This window comes from Cebidichthys violaceus, unplaced genomic scaffold (genome assembly GCF_023349555.1).
Source record: "Cebidichthys violaceus isolate CVI_PGR_0920_01 unplaced genomic scaffold, fCebVio1.0.p SCAF_172, whole genome shotgun sequence".
Classification (NCBI taxonomy): Eukaryota; Metazoa; Chordata; class Actinopteri; order Perciformes; family Stichaeidae; genus Cebidichthys; species Cebidichthys violaceus.
In genome coordinates, this window is record NW_027176343.1 from 140,611 (window position 1) to 157,071 (window position 16,461).

Here is a 16,461-nt window from a genome sequence, read left to right on the forward strand (position 1 = left end):
AGTAAAATCAGAATGAAGTGACGGCCTTGGACCTTACTGGAATCTGTACTGACGACAACGAATTATTCTCTGTGAAAAATATTATTTATTTACGGGTTTCTACAGAGCATTTGAACGCATCACAAAAATCGCCGTTTGCATTTCCCTGCCTGTGATTGGCCGAGCTGCGCTTCCATCAGAAGATCGCGAGCAGTCGGACTGAGGGGGAACAGGTTGAAAAGAGCAGGAGGCTTGTATATTCAAATACTGTTGGTTGCAGATTGTAACCGGACCCAACACGCAAACTGGTGAGTAGTGTTGTGCTTTGTTTCAGTTAGTAGTCGTTGTTCTATTGTTCTGCTCGCTACACGGACAGACTTTCTGGTGCATGACAAACCAATGCGCGCATTCAAGAGCTTTTGACACGGCAAGATTATTCCTAGCGAGCTATCGCGTTAGTACTCGTGTGTTACCGTTAGCTAACGTTATCTCATGGTGGCACAGCCAAACATTTAAATGTTAGCTGACGCTACTTTAATAAAAAACGTATAGACTTTTTGCTTTTATACAACGGACATTGCGACTACAACTACAGCACACGGGTTGACTTCCTAACCCAACCGTTCTCGAACAGCCCACAACAACGTCACGTTAACCGGACAGACGCTGGGTTGTCCGGCTAGCGTAGCAACATGAGGAAGCTAATGTCGTGACTGTGTTGATAGTTAAAACGATTTGTCCCTTCTGTTAAAATACCGAGTGAGCCTATTAAACGTCATTGACCCCCCCCATTAAAGAAACGTAGCAATTCTACGACACATATTTAATATAATATCATAGTAACATAATGATTCCGACCGTTATTGCGCATGCACATGGTTACATGGCATATGTTTGCAGCCCAGCCTTTTGTTTGCTCCGTGTTGTTGTTCCACTAACATCACCCTAGTGCCTGAACAAGCACTACAACCTTTTACCGCTTGTATATTAAGACCGTAAGTAACTTAAAATCAGTAAAAAAAAACACAGTAAAGCTACACATTTGTAAATGGAGAAGTAGCATGCATGAAAAGTAACGTTTGTGAAAGATTTAACATATTGAGTAGATTTGTATAATATTGTTGAAGGTGGAAGTTCACAGTTAGAGCTGTGTTGAAGCAGTTAAAGTTGAGAAACTAGCAAAAGTACTATTTTTCTTATTTTTTTTTATCCAACTTCGGAACCCAGCCCAGTGTTGCCAACTCTTTTCCCAGGAAAGTAGCGGCACGGGCTCCAAAAGTCGCTAAATCTAGCGGCAAAGTTGTCAACACTGACGGCTCGTCCCTTCGGGCCTCCTTCCAAAGCCGCTCCCCTTTAAAATGATCTCTAGGGACACAGACATAGCGTAACGAACCGTTAACAGCGAACACGGCTGTTATCGGTCCTCACAGCTGTCAAGCTAGCGAGCTTGTGGCAGATTCCGGGGACGCGCGATGAGTGCACGGGCAGAGTGCGCGCGCGCGCAGGTAGGTAGGTTAGACAGGCAGCTAGGTTGGACTGGCTCATTACAGTCTTTTGACAGATACTGTATTTTTAAAATTTTTGTCACAATATTGAATTAATGTAATGAGAATTTTAACAAATGTTTTGAGGACATTAACAACAATAGCTGTAACTGTCTTATTAAGTGGACATGTACAGTATTTTTTTTTTTTTTTAAGAGGAAATTGATCAAAACTATTGCTAATTCTGCATATTTGATCAGGAGTTTTTGTCGCCAGAGGAAAGTCATACTGTCCTTTCCGGGATTAAAACGAGGCACACAATATATTCGGTAGGGAAATGTAGAACCCCCCCCCCCCATAACTATCGATTTTAAATTGCGCAAAGATTCAGACATTCTTTGGCTCTACGCTTAATTCCAAATGAGGCAATACAGCTGCAGCAGTGTGTGGCAACACAATGCTGTCATTCAGTCCAAATGGAGAATTCCTCCTTGCTGTGTGCAGGGAGTTCATGAAGAAGTCACACGAGTCACATTCTGGATTTTAAAGAACTTCATACCTCAGTTTGTGCTCGTCTGTAACTCCAACACAGCCGAGAAAGATGGAGAGCGGCTTCAGCAGAGCTCCAGTTGGCAGTAATGCTATTTATAATTACTATAAGGAAACAGAGGTATTTAAGTATTGATTATACTTTTATCTGAAAAAGCTGCTTTTATGAAGAAAAAAAATAATAATTCTTCAGGGACTAACTGAGACACCTTTCCTGTTCCTCCTCTACTCAAGAGTTTCCAGAGTTGCCACATTCATTTAAAAAAAAAATTTTTTTTTAAAGGAAGTAAATCGCTCCCCTCCCATTTCTCCACGGCAGGAAGGGCTCAGCGCAGCGTGGGTGCCCAGGGATCCACTGCCTGAGTGCGGGGAGAGCAGCGGCCAGGACCCCCGAGACATGAACCACACCAAGGGCGGCCTGGTCATCTTCACCGCCAACTCCCACCCCGCCAGCCGCGAGCTGAGCAAGAGGATTTCAGAGTGAGTGAGAGATGCACGGATGACCTATATACACGCACACAGAAAATAAGGGCGCTAAATAACAATAATTATGCCGTAAGAAAGTACTTTAATATTACATACTACACAGTACTCCACCCAGAACCTCAAGGCGTATTTAATGTGTTGTAAATGTAGAAACGGCATCAAAGAATTGAGTAACCCGAGCTTCTGCACATTTGACACCAAGGTGAAATACCGTTTTCACCAAAGAGCAGTGACCTGTTGTCTTTAACGGTCAGAGTGGCGACTGCCTGGACATCCTCAAAATGGTCCCTGCAGCAAAAAGAAAAGGAAGTCGATGCAAATTCATTCAGAGCTGAACTCTCCATCCGCAGCCTGCTGAGAAACAACGATCACAGGCGCATGATGAGTTGCGGCAACGTCCGTATTTCACCGTATTGTGTGTAAACGGGGCCTTCATCTAAAGTGCAGAAACACACGTGGAATCCACTCCTGGACTCCAGCGGTGCATGTTAACAGAGCAGATTGGGGTCACACTGAACTCCAGTCTCTGTGTGTGTGTGTGTGTGTCAAGGAGACATGAAATGAAACGCAGCAGGTTAACAGTTAACAGGGAGAAGATGCAACAACAAATGTCTCTACTTGCAGTGTGTTATCATGTATGTTCTCTTGTTATTGAGATAATATGCTGCTGTCTCTCAGCAGCCCTTCATTCTGTACAAATGTAAATAACAAGCGTCCTCTGACTGCTTACTCTCTCCGTCTCTCTCTCAGGCGCTTAGGGGTGGAGCTTGGCAAGGTGCAGGTGTACCAGGAGACTAACCGAGGTAAGGTGGTGTCTGACGGAGAATGGCTCCCTGTGCATGTGTAGATGTTGACTTATTTATTATCTTATTATGAGGTTTTATCAGCCACGTTTGCATTTGCATGCATTTTTCTGCGCATGTTGAAGAATCTCATTTGAAAAGCGGTATGGAGACTGCAAAAATTCAACAAATTTCCTCCATAAGATTTAGCTCACGTGACCGATCAGCTGTTTACGCTTTCGGTGTGTTTTCGGATATTCCCGCGTGGATGCTCGCCTTCGTCCGCGGACAGCATGATGCACGGCCTCTACTAGCTGACATTAAAATTTTCCCAAAAGAATTAATTTTCTCTGTTAGGGGCAACCTCTGTTTCTGAGAAATCAGCCAAAGCTGAAGCACCTTAAAGCTGCATTCTCTCTAATGGCCATCAGGGGGCAACTCCTCTGGTTGTATAGATGTCTATGAGAAAATGACTCTACTTCTCTCTTGATTTATTCCCTCAGTAAACATGAGTTTATGGTCTCAATCGTGTGTGTGTGTGTGTGTGTGTGTGTGTGTGTGTGTGTGTGTGTGTGTGTGTGTGTGTGTGTGTGTGTGTGTGTGTGTGTGTGTGTGTGTGTGAGTGTGAGTGTGAGAGGCAGGAACGATGTAAAACACAATCATGGCTTCTTGATAACAACACATTTTGTTTGAAAGTATTGGGTACAATTTATTTTTCCCACAACGCCCATGTGGTTTGTTTTGCGTATTGGACACAGCTGCTCTACCAATAATGAGGAAGGCTCTCCGTACCATCACACCACGCTACTGCAAGTTAGACTAAACAAGAGGTTAATATTCAGCGCGGTAGAGTTTTACAGTTAATGATTGCTGTTAATGTGTGAATATTCTGTTCATTGGCTCCCAAAGTTCTCGTCGCGTTAGCCGTTAGCTCTGGTTCCCTGTGTTTCTGCTGGACATTTGGCTCTGCATAGGAAGCATTTTGTTTCCTAATCTCTCTTCTGTGAGAGGCACATTTCTGGAATGCTGATATCTACGGTGTGGGAGGGGGGGGGGGGGGGGGGTTGTGTGAGAAGCACAAAGGGTTCAGATAGCCCTCTAATGAAGCTGACGGGCCTCGCGGGCTCTGATGCGTGTTTGGCTTTCTCGCTGCTCCCGCAGTTCTCACGCTCGTGTTGTTTGTTTCCATAGAAACACGGGTGCAGGTCCAAGAGTCGGTGCGAGGCAAAGATGTCTTCGTGATCCAGACGGTGTCCAAGTAAGAGAGGACGCACGTGTCCACAGTTTGTTTTGTCCCGCCTGGAAGGTGTCCCCTCACACCGCTGTCCCCCCCCCCCCCCTCTCCGTCTACAACCCCTCAGGGACGTGAACACCACCATCATGGAGATGCTGATCCTGGTGTACGCGTGCAGGACGTCCTGCGCCAGGAGCATCACAGGCGTCCTCCCCTACTTCCCCTACAGCAAGCAGTGCAAGATGAGGAAGAGGGGCTCCATCGTCTCCAAGCTCATCGCCTCCATGATGTGTAAAGCTGGTAGGTGGAGGGTTGCCTTCACAGCACAACGGCGTCCATCTTTGCACACGTTGTTGTAGAAACGCGAGCATTGACGCCATGGAACTGGCTGTTTTGTGTAGGTCTCACCCACCTGATCACCATGGACCTCCATCAGAAAGAGATCCAAGGCTTCTTCAACATCCCAGTGGACAATCTGAGAGCCTCCCCCTTCCTGCTGCAGTACATACAGGAAGAGGTAAACACGCAGGCCACATGCATGACCCCCATATTAGTTTGCTTCCTGGGCGGTGTATAAGACGTGGTCGTGGTCTGGCATTTGGCCGTCGTCTTGTTTTTTTGGGGTTTTTTTGGCCATCATTCTTTTTAATAACGGGTCCTTGATTTCAGACAAAAGTCAGGCGTCTCATCTCCTACATTGCATTACATTACAGTCATTTAGCAGACGCTTTTATCCAAAGCGACTTACAATAAGTGCATTCAACATAGGTAATCAAAAGAACTACTAGTCACCAGAAGTCATAAGTGCATCTCTTAGCAGGTGAGCAGCACCCTCTCCAGTAAATGATCTACATAGGAACTAAAGAAACCGACCTGTCTACTGTATGCTAATCTGACATTAAGCCTCTCTCATTTTCCATGTTCCTCCAGATCCCTGACTATAGAAATGCTGTGATTGTGGCCAAATCCCCAGCCTCCGCCAAAAGGTACAGTCGGCCCTCATAGTTATGAACTCTCACATCCTTCACCTGTGCTGAGCTGTAACTCCTTATATAACATCAGTATCTAGTTAATCATGAACCTTTTCTTCACCACTTTTTCCTTCCCTGAGGAAGTTACGGTCCATTGCATTTATGCAGCATTATATTTGACCGCTAGGGACGGCAAAGTCGGAAATGTTCACATCTGCGACTGCAACAAAAGTTGTGCTTTATACTTTACATCTACGTATATTTCTTGTTTTCTTTTAACTGTTCTGACCCGTCCTCTCTCGTCTGGGTGCATCAGGGCTCAGTCGTTAGCCGAGCGGCTGCGTCTGGGCATAGCGGTGATCCACGGCGAAGCTCAGGACCCCGAGTCGGACCAGGTGGACGGGCGACACTCCCCACCCGCCGTCAAGACCACCGGAGCCATTCACCCCAGCATGGATATCCCACGTAACGCTCACACCAACGCGCTAATATCCACAGACCCCCGTAACGGAAGAGGTTGTAGGTAAAAAGTCTCTCTTTGTTTGGTTCGTTTCCAGTGTTGATCCCCAAAGAGAAGCCTCCCATCACCGTGGTAGGAGACGTAGGAGGACGCATCGCCATCATCGTGGTGAGAGCGCGCAGTTTAACCGTGGCTTCTTGTTTTTACGCAAGATTTTGTCCAGCAGGGCTGTCCTGAAAAGATAATCACGATTTTCTTAATTAATATTGAGATCGCGATTATTTCATTGATTGTTTTGTTATTTTGGGGGATTTTTATTTATTTATTTTTTTAAAGAATGTTCTTCTTCACCTGAATTCAGTGCATTTTGGCTTCAGCTCTTAAAATATACAGCGATTACTCTTCTACTCTGGACTGCAGCCGCAACATTTCAGAAATAAAAAAAAAAAAAAAAATTTTAATGGCTGTTGCTGCAGGGAGAAGTCTCAGCAGTGAACCCAGAACATCTGGATCGCCCCCTTGTGGCCGCTTGATTTAATATGCACAAGTTAGTTTTTTTTTTTTTTACAAGCGGAGCATTTTAAAACAATATCGCTCTTGTGGATCTGGTTCATTTAATTGTGATGACTGTTAATGTTCAATTAACGTTTGTTTTAATGAAATTTAGAACTAAACTTGAGGATGTTTTAAAGAACTCGAGTTGTTACTCGTAAAAGGTGAATGTTTCTCACTAGAGGGAGCGTTGGTACTTTCACATGCTGCAAAATGCATTAGCTTGTTTGAGACGGGGCCCGTTTGCCCCACAGGATGACATCATCGACGACGTCGACAGTTTCGTGGCGGCGGCGGAGACGCTGAAGGAAAGGGGGGCCTACAAGATCTACGTCATGGCAACGCACGGCATCCTCTCCCTGGACGCCCCCAGGTTCATCGAGGAGTCGGCCATCGACGAGGTGAGCGCCCGCTAATACTGACTTGTACTGCGCGACCTTCCTCCCCTTCACATATCTCTCACCGTCGTCGTCGTCGTCTTCCTCTCAGGTGGTGGTGACCAACACGATTCCTCACGAGCTCCAGAAGCTCCAGTGTCCAAAGATCAAGACCGTCGACATCAGCATGATCCTGTCAGAGGCCATCCGCCGCATCCACAACGGAGAGTCCATGTCCTACCTGTTCCGCAACATCGGGGTGGACGACTGAACGACCTGCCTCACACACACACACACACACACACACACACACACACACCGAGAATCTCACACACACACGCACGCACGCACGCACACACACACACACACACACACACACACACACACACACACACACACACACCGAGAATCACACACACACACCGAGAATCACACACACACACACACACACACACCGAGAATCACTCACTCTCTCACACACACACACACACACACACACACACACCGAGAATCACACACACACACCGAGAATCACACACTCTCTCACACACACACCGAGAATCACACACACACACACACACACACACACACCGAGAATCACACACTCTCTCACACACACACCGAGAATCACACACTCTCTCACACACACACACACACACACACACACACACACCGAGAATCACACACACACATCGAGAATCACACACACACACACACACACACACACACACCGAGAATCACTCACTCTCTCTCACACACACACACACACACACACACACACACACACACACACACACACACACACACACCGAGAATCACACACACACACACACACCGAGAATCACACACACACACACACACCGAGAATCACACACTCTCTCACACACACACCGAGAATCACACACACACACACACACACACACCGAGAATCACACACTCTCTCACACACACACCGAGAATCACACACTCTCTCACACACACACCGAGAATCACACACTCTCTCACACACACACACACACACACACACACACACACACACACACACACACACACACACCGAGAATCACTCACTCTCTCACACACACACACACACACACACACACCGAGAATCACACACTCTCTCACACACACACCGAGAATCACACACACACACACACACACACACACACCGAGAATCACACACTCTCTCACACACACACCGAGAATCACACACTCTCTCACACACACACACACACACACACACACACACACACACCGAGAATCACACACACACACCGAGAATCACACACACACACACACACACACACACACCGAGAATCACTCACTCTCTCTCACACACACACACACACACACACACACACACACACACACACCGAGAATCACACACACACACCGAGAATCACACACTCTCTCACACACACACCGAGAATCACACACACACACACACACACACACACACACACACACACACACCGAGAATCACACACTCTCTCACACACACACCGAGAATCACACACTCTCTCACACACACACCGAGAATCACACACACACACACACACACACACCGAGAATCACACACTCTCTCACACACACACCGAGAATCACACACTCTCTCACACACACACCGAGAATCACACACTCTCTCACACACACACACACACACACACACACACACACACACACACACACACACACACACACACACACACACACACACACACACACACACACACTATTTGCCTTGTCAGGTCTCTTCAGAAACATAGAGGTGAATGTCAAACACTGAAATCGCTACACACATTTATAAATATCCATGTCCTGCTCGTATCATGAACATAAATGCAACCCCCCCCCCTTTCTCTGAGTGCAGCTTAAATGTGTAGTTCAGTGTTTTTTTAAGTGGGGTTGTATGAGGTACTTATACATATTCAGTGTATTATTTACAGTAGATGATAGTCGGCATGTCTCTATTTTGGAGAAACAGACAGGATTAGAAAAGCAAGGTGTAGCAGCCAGACGGATTTTAGACACCAAAAAAAAAACTATGTTTATATCAATGTAAGTGTACGCTATATTTAGAACACATTCACCCCTTTACGTTACTGTCACAGCTCTTTGACGAGGAACTGAAGCTGTTACCTTCGCTTTCTTTAAAGCCTCCAGACTCCTTTTCACAAAACCAGTGATTTTTTTTTTTTACCTCACAGAACACGACAGTTGCTGGTTCACCGCTGCCTCCATCCGTTTACTGTTAATGTGTGACTTTGGCGAATCCGAAACAAACCCTTCGAAAACGTCAAAGTTACACAATAACGCAAACAATGGAGGCATCGGTGGTAAACCGTTAACTCTGCTGTTCTGCGAGGTAAAGTGACAGTTTTTGTCAAAGGAGTCTGGTGGCTTTGACGAGAGCGTAGGTTTGTCAGAAAGGGCCGTCGACTGTAGTTAATACTGTGGATAAGCACCTCATACAAGCCCACTTCAAAATCTGAACTCTCCCTTTAACATATAAGATGACTGAACACACACACACACACACACACACACACACACACACACACACACACACACACACACACACACACACACACACACACACACACACACACACACACACTGATCTGTGCCCTCGATGGACTACTGCCTGTCTCTCCCTCTGCTGCCCTCATGTCAAACAGCACACACACACCTCAGTTTTTTACTCCTCTCCATCTCGTCTACATTTCTCTCTATAGAAATGAATGTTAATATAAGAACATATTTGTTAACAGTGGACCCCCCCCCTTTGCAGTAAAATCTCCTTCACAGCATCAGAGTGCCAGTGCCTTCTGCCAGACCTGCTCCAAACACACAGGCCTTCACTACTCACACACCACTCGGCTCACAGCTGTTGAATAGAAGCCCCTTGTTTTGAATCCAGGGATGTGCAGGTTCCCAGCTAATTACCTTGTGCATGTTAAACCCCTTTGTTTATTGATGTGGGGTGTGACTAGGCTACTAATGTTGTTAGTTTAGACTCCTAACTAGCTGGCCGCGGTTGCCATAGCGCTGAGATGCTACTCTGGTGTCAAATGTACTCGTTGCTAAAGTTGAACTGGAATTAACACAGGAAACACGTCTGTCTGGTCCATTGGGCGTTCCAAACATTTCATTATTTTATTTTTTACGGCGTTTCATGAGTCATCCATTTAACAGTGTGCCATCATTTCAATGCCTGCTCATATTTTATATTTGTTCATGCCACGAATGCGCTGTCGCCCCTCTAGCTGGAGGCAGTGTTACACTCCGGTCAGAAGTGGAAGGTTGGTCTTAATTCTGAGTTGAAATCATCACGATGGAGACTGAGGTTTGCTCAAACACACCTGCAGTTAAAGCTGGAAGAGTAAATCTTAACCTTTCTTTTTTTTCTCTGACGAGCAAAACTTGACTGAAGCAGGTCTTTGTCACTTTACCAAATGTGTTCCAAAAATAAATGTTTTGTATTTATTTTCAGCAGTTCTTATGAATAAATAATGACCAATGAAAGTAGAGACCGACTCGTTTTGTAGTTTCATAAATCGGTGTTGTGCGCTCTTGTTTCAGCGGGCGCACTGGTTAGCATGTTAGCATCCTAACAAAACAAACAAGTACAGCTGAAGCTAATGAGGGGAGGGGGGGGGTCATTAGTTTTACAGTAATTGAAATGCATATAAAATAAGTAACTTTATTGTTAAATGTTAAACTGGTGGTTCGTAACTTTTACGAGACAACGGTTGGGGGCAGTTGTCACATTTCAGATTTGAGTTGTTAGCAGTTCCACCAAAGTAAGAGTTCCTCTCTAAAATGAAAAATAATTGCTCAATGCCAAAAAGCCAAATAAAAAACAAATATGTATTTTGAACAAAAAAAAGCAAAGATTAGAGATAAGTCTTTAAAAAATAAGTACAAATGTGTATCCAGTTGTTTTTTCATACCTTATAAATCATTTCACAACTTATTTATTTAAACCGTTGGATTGAAATAAAATATATGAAATGGTTCAATCTAATAGTCAGATATCATGATGTATCATGATTTTTTTGTTTTGTACTCACCTCTCCCTTTTCCAAATGTCTGAGAACTACGGTGGCCTTCAGGTGACATAAAAAAGGCAAAAGGCTCTCTAGACTAGAGCTAGTGGTTTGACCGTTCTGGGCTGCCGTAGAAACACGGCGGACTCCGTGAAGAGGACCTGCATCCTATGCAGATATCATTCCAAGCTAACGAAAACGCCATAATTCACAGAAGTTTCAAGCGATATCACACTAATGAAAACAGTTATGAATATTATAAATCCATTTCTGCCAATGGATCCGTCTAAATCCTACGCACTGGCCCTTTAAGTACATTTAGCTGCTGATATGTCTCTACTTTTACTGAAGTAGGATCTGGAATGCAGGACCTTCACTTGTGATGGAGTATTTTTACATGAATCAGATACAGTGGTGGAAGAAGTATTCAGATCCTCTAAAGTAAAAGTAAAAAAAAAAAAATACTGCATTGCAGTCCTGAACAATGACACTTAAGTAATAGTATTGGCAAAATGTACTTAAAGAATGAGAAGTAAAAGTACTCATTATGCAGAACAGCTCCTTGGAAAGTTTTGTATTATAGAATACATTTGTTTTTTCTCACTAATGGATACATGAAATAGTATTTTAATGTTGTAGTTCGAGCCAATGTTAGAAATGCTTTAACTGCTACTGGGTAGATTAGTAGTATAGTACTACACCATTTTTTTTTTAAATGTAAAAAGTAACTAGTACTTATAAGTGTCAAATGTAAAAAGTACAATATTTACTTCCAAAATGTGTAGTGAAAGTCTAAAATACTGTAGCATAAAATGGATAAAAACTACAGTACAAGTATGTCAAAAGTCTACTTACCGTAAGTACTTGGTTACATTCCACTACTGTTAGATTCCTCTTCCTCTAAATATCGGAACAGTTAAGTAAAACACACACACACACACACACACACACACACACACACACACACACACACACACACACACACACACACACACACACACACACACACAGACACAGTAAGAGAGCAGCACGTTGCTGATTTAAACCAACTTGTTTCTTGTTCAACATATGTTTATTTTATTTAATGCTGACAGACAAGTATTGTTTCGGACACACATGGCGGCATCGACTACAGAACAGAGCCAGGCGGAGAAGGAAATCTTGTTTTCAGACCCGAGACCCACTCAAGAGGTTCGAGTCACGCGCCGTCAGAATGCCCCGCCCACGCCGACCGCGCTCATTCGTCGAACAAACATCCTCTCTAATGTCGTCAATGTATCTGAAGTTAAGCCGAGAAGTTTCGGGGCGCTGGAGTGCAATGGAACAAAAGCGGATGGGAAAGTCACACAAAAACAAGCTTGTAGTGCTTTTGTTTTGCATTTTTAAACCTTGTTTTCCCCTCCCCAGTTTCTTAAAACATCTCCGTCAGCACGAGCTTACACTACGAACGGGTGAAGTGTTTAAAGACTGTTTGCCGATGTTTACGGGACAGAACGTGCCAGTTGTCGAGGTCAAACTTAGAAGTGCGAGAAAAGTACAACGGTCCGTTGGCATTTTGGCGTTACTTGCCAAAATGCACTGAGGTCTGACAAGCGTCGAGCTTTGGTGACGGGTAGGCGTGCGCTCCCCACTCTCAACTCCTTAACCCTTAAGCAAGGCACTAAACCCTCTCACCTCCATGCAGAGAGCTGCTCGGAGGCCACCGGTGGGGAAACGTGAAGCAGTGGAAAGAAAGAACGCGGAGGAAGGCGTGGATCTGTAAGGATATTTAAATGCTGTGGTGCTACAATCGGTCTGTCCAACATGGCGGTTAGTCTTTTACCGTGCTCACTGGCAAACGCTCTTTAAACACTTGTGTTGTTGTTGTTGTTTTCAACGTGGGCACGAGTGACGGGCGGGCGTGGTGGGTAACCACGGTGACAGTCAGCTACAGCTAGCGCACGTCGGAAAGGCTTCGTGAAAGGCAAAAGCAGCACGTTAACTAATGAGAACGAGTCATAACAAGGCAAGGCGAGCGCTTCCTGTGTTCAGATTTTTCAAAATAAAGTGACCTGACTTGGTGATAAAACAGCAACTGCACAGCTCACATTTGGTTGGACATAAGAGATGAGACTGTAATAAAAAATACTTCAGAAGTGAAAAACACCCAAAGTGAGTTGCTTATGGCTGATTTTGATTCCTCTAAAAAAAAAAAAAAAAAATGTTCTCGAAGCCCCTTTGCTGTCCGTCCTACAGGACTACATTGTAAATATACTGCATGTGTTGGACTAATACTTGGTAAATGAAAATATCAACCTTTATACTACTCGCTCCCCCTTGTCTAACTCAAACATACTTATATCATGGTATCAGTACATCATTCAGACTGTTGTTTTATGAGTCTAGGTCCTAAAACCAGGAAATGAGTCAGCGTTTTTGCACTTCCTGGTTCCCTTGTCTTGAAGTCAATGTATTTTTTTGAATGGGGTTTGTTGTTCTGTGGCAAACAAATTGAAAAGATTATAACTTTTTGTTCTAAGAGGTAAAATAGGTCAGTAAACCACCATTTCGTGAATTTTGAGACTTTCACGTGTGTTAAAAAATTTGGTTGCTAATTTAGTGGCTAAATAAGACGTGTAGTTTGTTTATAGCCTAGCGTTAGCTTCTCACTTCTGCCGATTGCATTCACGCTTCAAAACCCATAAAAGTGGTGTTGGTTTGTGAAGATTATCTTGCTGAACAAACTGTGCAAGATCATAAATGTGTTTTCTGCAATATCCAAAACCGAATAAAAGATTCCCAATGGCTTTCTGTGGAGGGAACCAGTGCGACGCTAACTTCCTGGTTGGACAACAAAAAAATGCATCATCCCAACAGGACTCACAACACAACTTTACAAACAGAAAAATGACCTTTGTCAGTTGGTTGACGTTTCTCATGTTCCTGTTTGCGACCAATTAATTCCCCAACAGTTCACGAGTCGAGCACTACACAAGCTTATTTGCTCCCACGAGTCACTGAAAATCTAACACTGATTATTTCCTGGAGGTCAGAGGTGAACGTCGGGAGCTGGTACAGATTCAGACGCTAGTAAACAGGGACCGGTAACTGGTCAGCACAAAACAAGTCTTGAGAGCAAATACCTCATTTCAAAAGGCATGTCTGTACAACACAACTGTCGGTGTGACGAGCTTCTGTGAACAACCATCAACAGTTTGGAAGTGCAACCTTAGTTTTGAAGAAAAAAATTCCGTGACGAACAGTAAAACTTTCACAAAGGTGTGGGGGGATATTTGTGAATGTTTTTCTGTGTTTGCAGGATGACAAACAAGCAAAATATTTCTTTTAATATTTTATAATATCAGCAAGACTACAGAGTCTACAGCCACACTAGTGGCTCTATCAAGGCGGTGCTTTGAGGCTCAATGCTAATGTCAACGTGCTAACATGCTCACAGTGACAATGTTACCATGCCGGTGTTTAGCAGGTGTAACTTTTACCTTGGTTTAGTGTGTGTTAGCATGCTAACGTTTGCTAATCGGCACTAAATACAACGTTGATGGGAATGTTTTGCTTGTAAACCAAAGTACTTGACAAATTGAAAGTTTGACCAGAAGATGGTGCTAGAGAACAATAATTCATCCTTAACTTCATTCTCCAGAAACCATGAAAAACTATTTGGTTTGCATTTGTTATTGACGAGAACTTAAATAGCCTAATCAAGTTATCGGATACAATGTTTTCAATTAATGCAACCTAATCAGAGCTTGCCAGCAAGCTGTATTATCTCGATGAAGACGTACACAAACCACGGTGAACGAGCAGCAAAATGTGTTATTTGTCCGTTTAAAACTCAGTCGGCACCATTTTGCCATCCACATGCAAATATGAGCCTCATATTTGGAATAGCAAAAAGGTCATCACCAACTACTGGCTAGTAGTCAAAATAGAAAAGTTAAATATATAATCATATAGGATAAACAGAGACTGTACTGTATGGATAAATGTCTTAATTTGCTATTTTCACGGACAAATTAAGACAATTCAGCATTAGCTCATTTGAAAAACTCATCTCTGGTGGAATACATTTTGCGACCCAAAGAAAATAAATTGTTTGACAAGCAATACCATTTCTGTGTGTCTTCAACTTTTTGCAACTTATTTGATTTGTTTGGGGAAAGAAAACAAAAAAAAAAAATCAATACAACAATCTGAATGCAGCTGAACCTGAACCTCCAGTGGTCCTTGGGTTCCGGAAAGAATGATCTGACCTTTAACGACCACAGCAACACTTTTGTATTCAACCCATATTTGGACTATGTCAGGCATACATCGCTAAGTTAAGTTCATAATACTGGCACTGTGACCCCGCTACTCTCCGTGTAATACAAGAGATGTGGAGTGTGTTTACATGCACACAGTTTTCTGAAAAACACTGAAGATCTAGTTCAACAAACATTTCTAAGAGGCGAAAACCATCCTCGTAAGTTAGCGTAACAAGGCTGATTAGAAAAGACCGATACTGATCGAAATATCAATAAGAAATAGATATAAAATCAGTGGAGCCTGAAGGAATCCATCAGACCTCTGGCCTATCAGGCTACCTCCTGTCAATCACATGATCCCAGACACAAACGTTCAGAGAAGGACTGCAAACACTGGGATGTGTTTTGGGGAATTCGTAAACCCAGACTCCTTCCTTGTTTTTTCGTTAAAAAAAAATATATATATATTTGGAAGAAAGAAAGAGGAGAATAGAGACCACATGGAGTCAGATAGATGGATTTGTAAGTAAAACAAGAAACTGCTATAATTTCAGTAGCATTTAAATTTCACAATTCAGTAATCAATTTGAATCATTATGGCCTTTCTTTGTTTCCGTGGAAGCCAATATTACTGGTTCACTAAGAGATGGTTCAGAGTAAGAGAAGATGGTTCAGAAATGCCCAAAATAAGTTTGAGGTCATTTGGAAACAGAGTTACTGTTAAATAGTTTGTTCATAAGTGAGCACAAACTATTCAACTTCGACTGTTTAATGTTCAGTACATATCTTACATATTGGTTAATAAGCTACTGTAAGCCTCCTTGTTTTGTTTAGTTATGTATTTGTACATAAAAAAAGAATACTGTCTGATATATTGTGATTTTTTTTAAAACTTTTTAGCAGTTTCGCCTCCAGGAAATGTTTGGACAACGGATGAAGTGAACCTCAGGAGATCCTGCTGTTCACATCCGCCGTGAACTGAATATTCAGTTTCTCATGAAGCTCTGAGGTGAGTGCAACTGGAAGCTGTACGCAAAGCAGCCTCACAATACCGATATATTCACAATAGCATATTCAGGTTTTTTTTTTTTTAAGATTTCTGAAAACCCTGCACCAACTCACGAATTTAGTGCACGACTGAATGTTGGTGTGCATGTAAACCCACAGATACTGTAGTAAACACCATTAGAAGCTCTAGAAGCACACGTTGGACTATTCACACCCTGTTTGCCATCGATGTTGGTAGAAAAAGAGATGAATCGGACTGAATCAGGAACCGTTTCCTCGTCGTTTC

General features: G+C 43.4%; 1 protein-coding gene across 2 annotated transcripts; it reads left to right on the forward strand.

Moving 5' to 3' along the window:
* Positions 1-89: 89 nt before the first annotated feature.
* Positions 90-7,216, forward strand: prpsap2 (phosphoribosyl pyrophosphate synthetase-associated protein 2). Of its 2 annotated transcripts, none has more exons than XM_068712784.1 (11): positions 90-287; positions 2,296-2,492; positions 3,249-3,301; positions 4,472-4,538; positions 4,642-4,814; positions 4,916-5,031; positions 5,445-5,500; positions 5,802-5,950; positions 6,043-6,113; positions 6,752-6,898; positions 6,987-7,216. In XM_068712784.1, the coding sequence occupies exons 2-11, from the start codon at positions 2,410-2,412 to the stop codon at positions 7,143-7,145; spliced, it is 1,074 nt and encodes a 357-aa protein (XP_068568885.1). In that variant the 5' UTR covers positions 90-287; positions 2,296-2,409; the 3' UTR covers positions 7,146-7,216. The 2 variants fall into 2 exon arrangements, with proteins under 2 accessions (XP_068568885.1, XP_068568884.1); XM_068712783.1 differs by having other exon boundaries at positions 91-287; positions 2,332-2,492.
* The last annotated feature ends 9,245 nt before the right edge of the window (positions 7,217-16,461 follow it).

Bases quoted from the DNA above. Each gene is read 5' to 3' on its own strand.
- prpsap2 (XM_068712784.1), top strand. From the start codon at position 2,410: ATGAACCACACCAAGGGCGGCCTGGTCATCTTCACCGCCAACTCCCAC. The intron at 2,493-3,248 runs GTGAGTGAGAGA...TCTCTCTCTCAG, and splicing joins CTGAGCAAGAGGATTTCAGA to GCGCTTAGGGGTGGAGCTTG. The intron at 6,899-6,986 runs GTGAGCGCCCGC...TCTTCCTCTCAG, and splicing joins AGGAGTCGGCCATCGACGAG to GTGGTGGTGACCAACACGAT.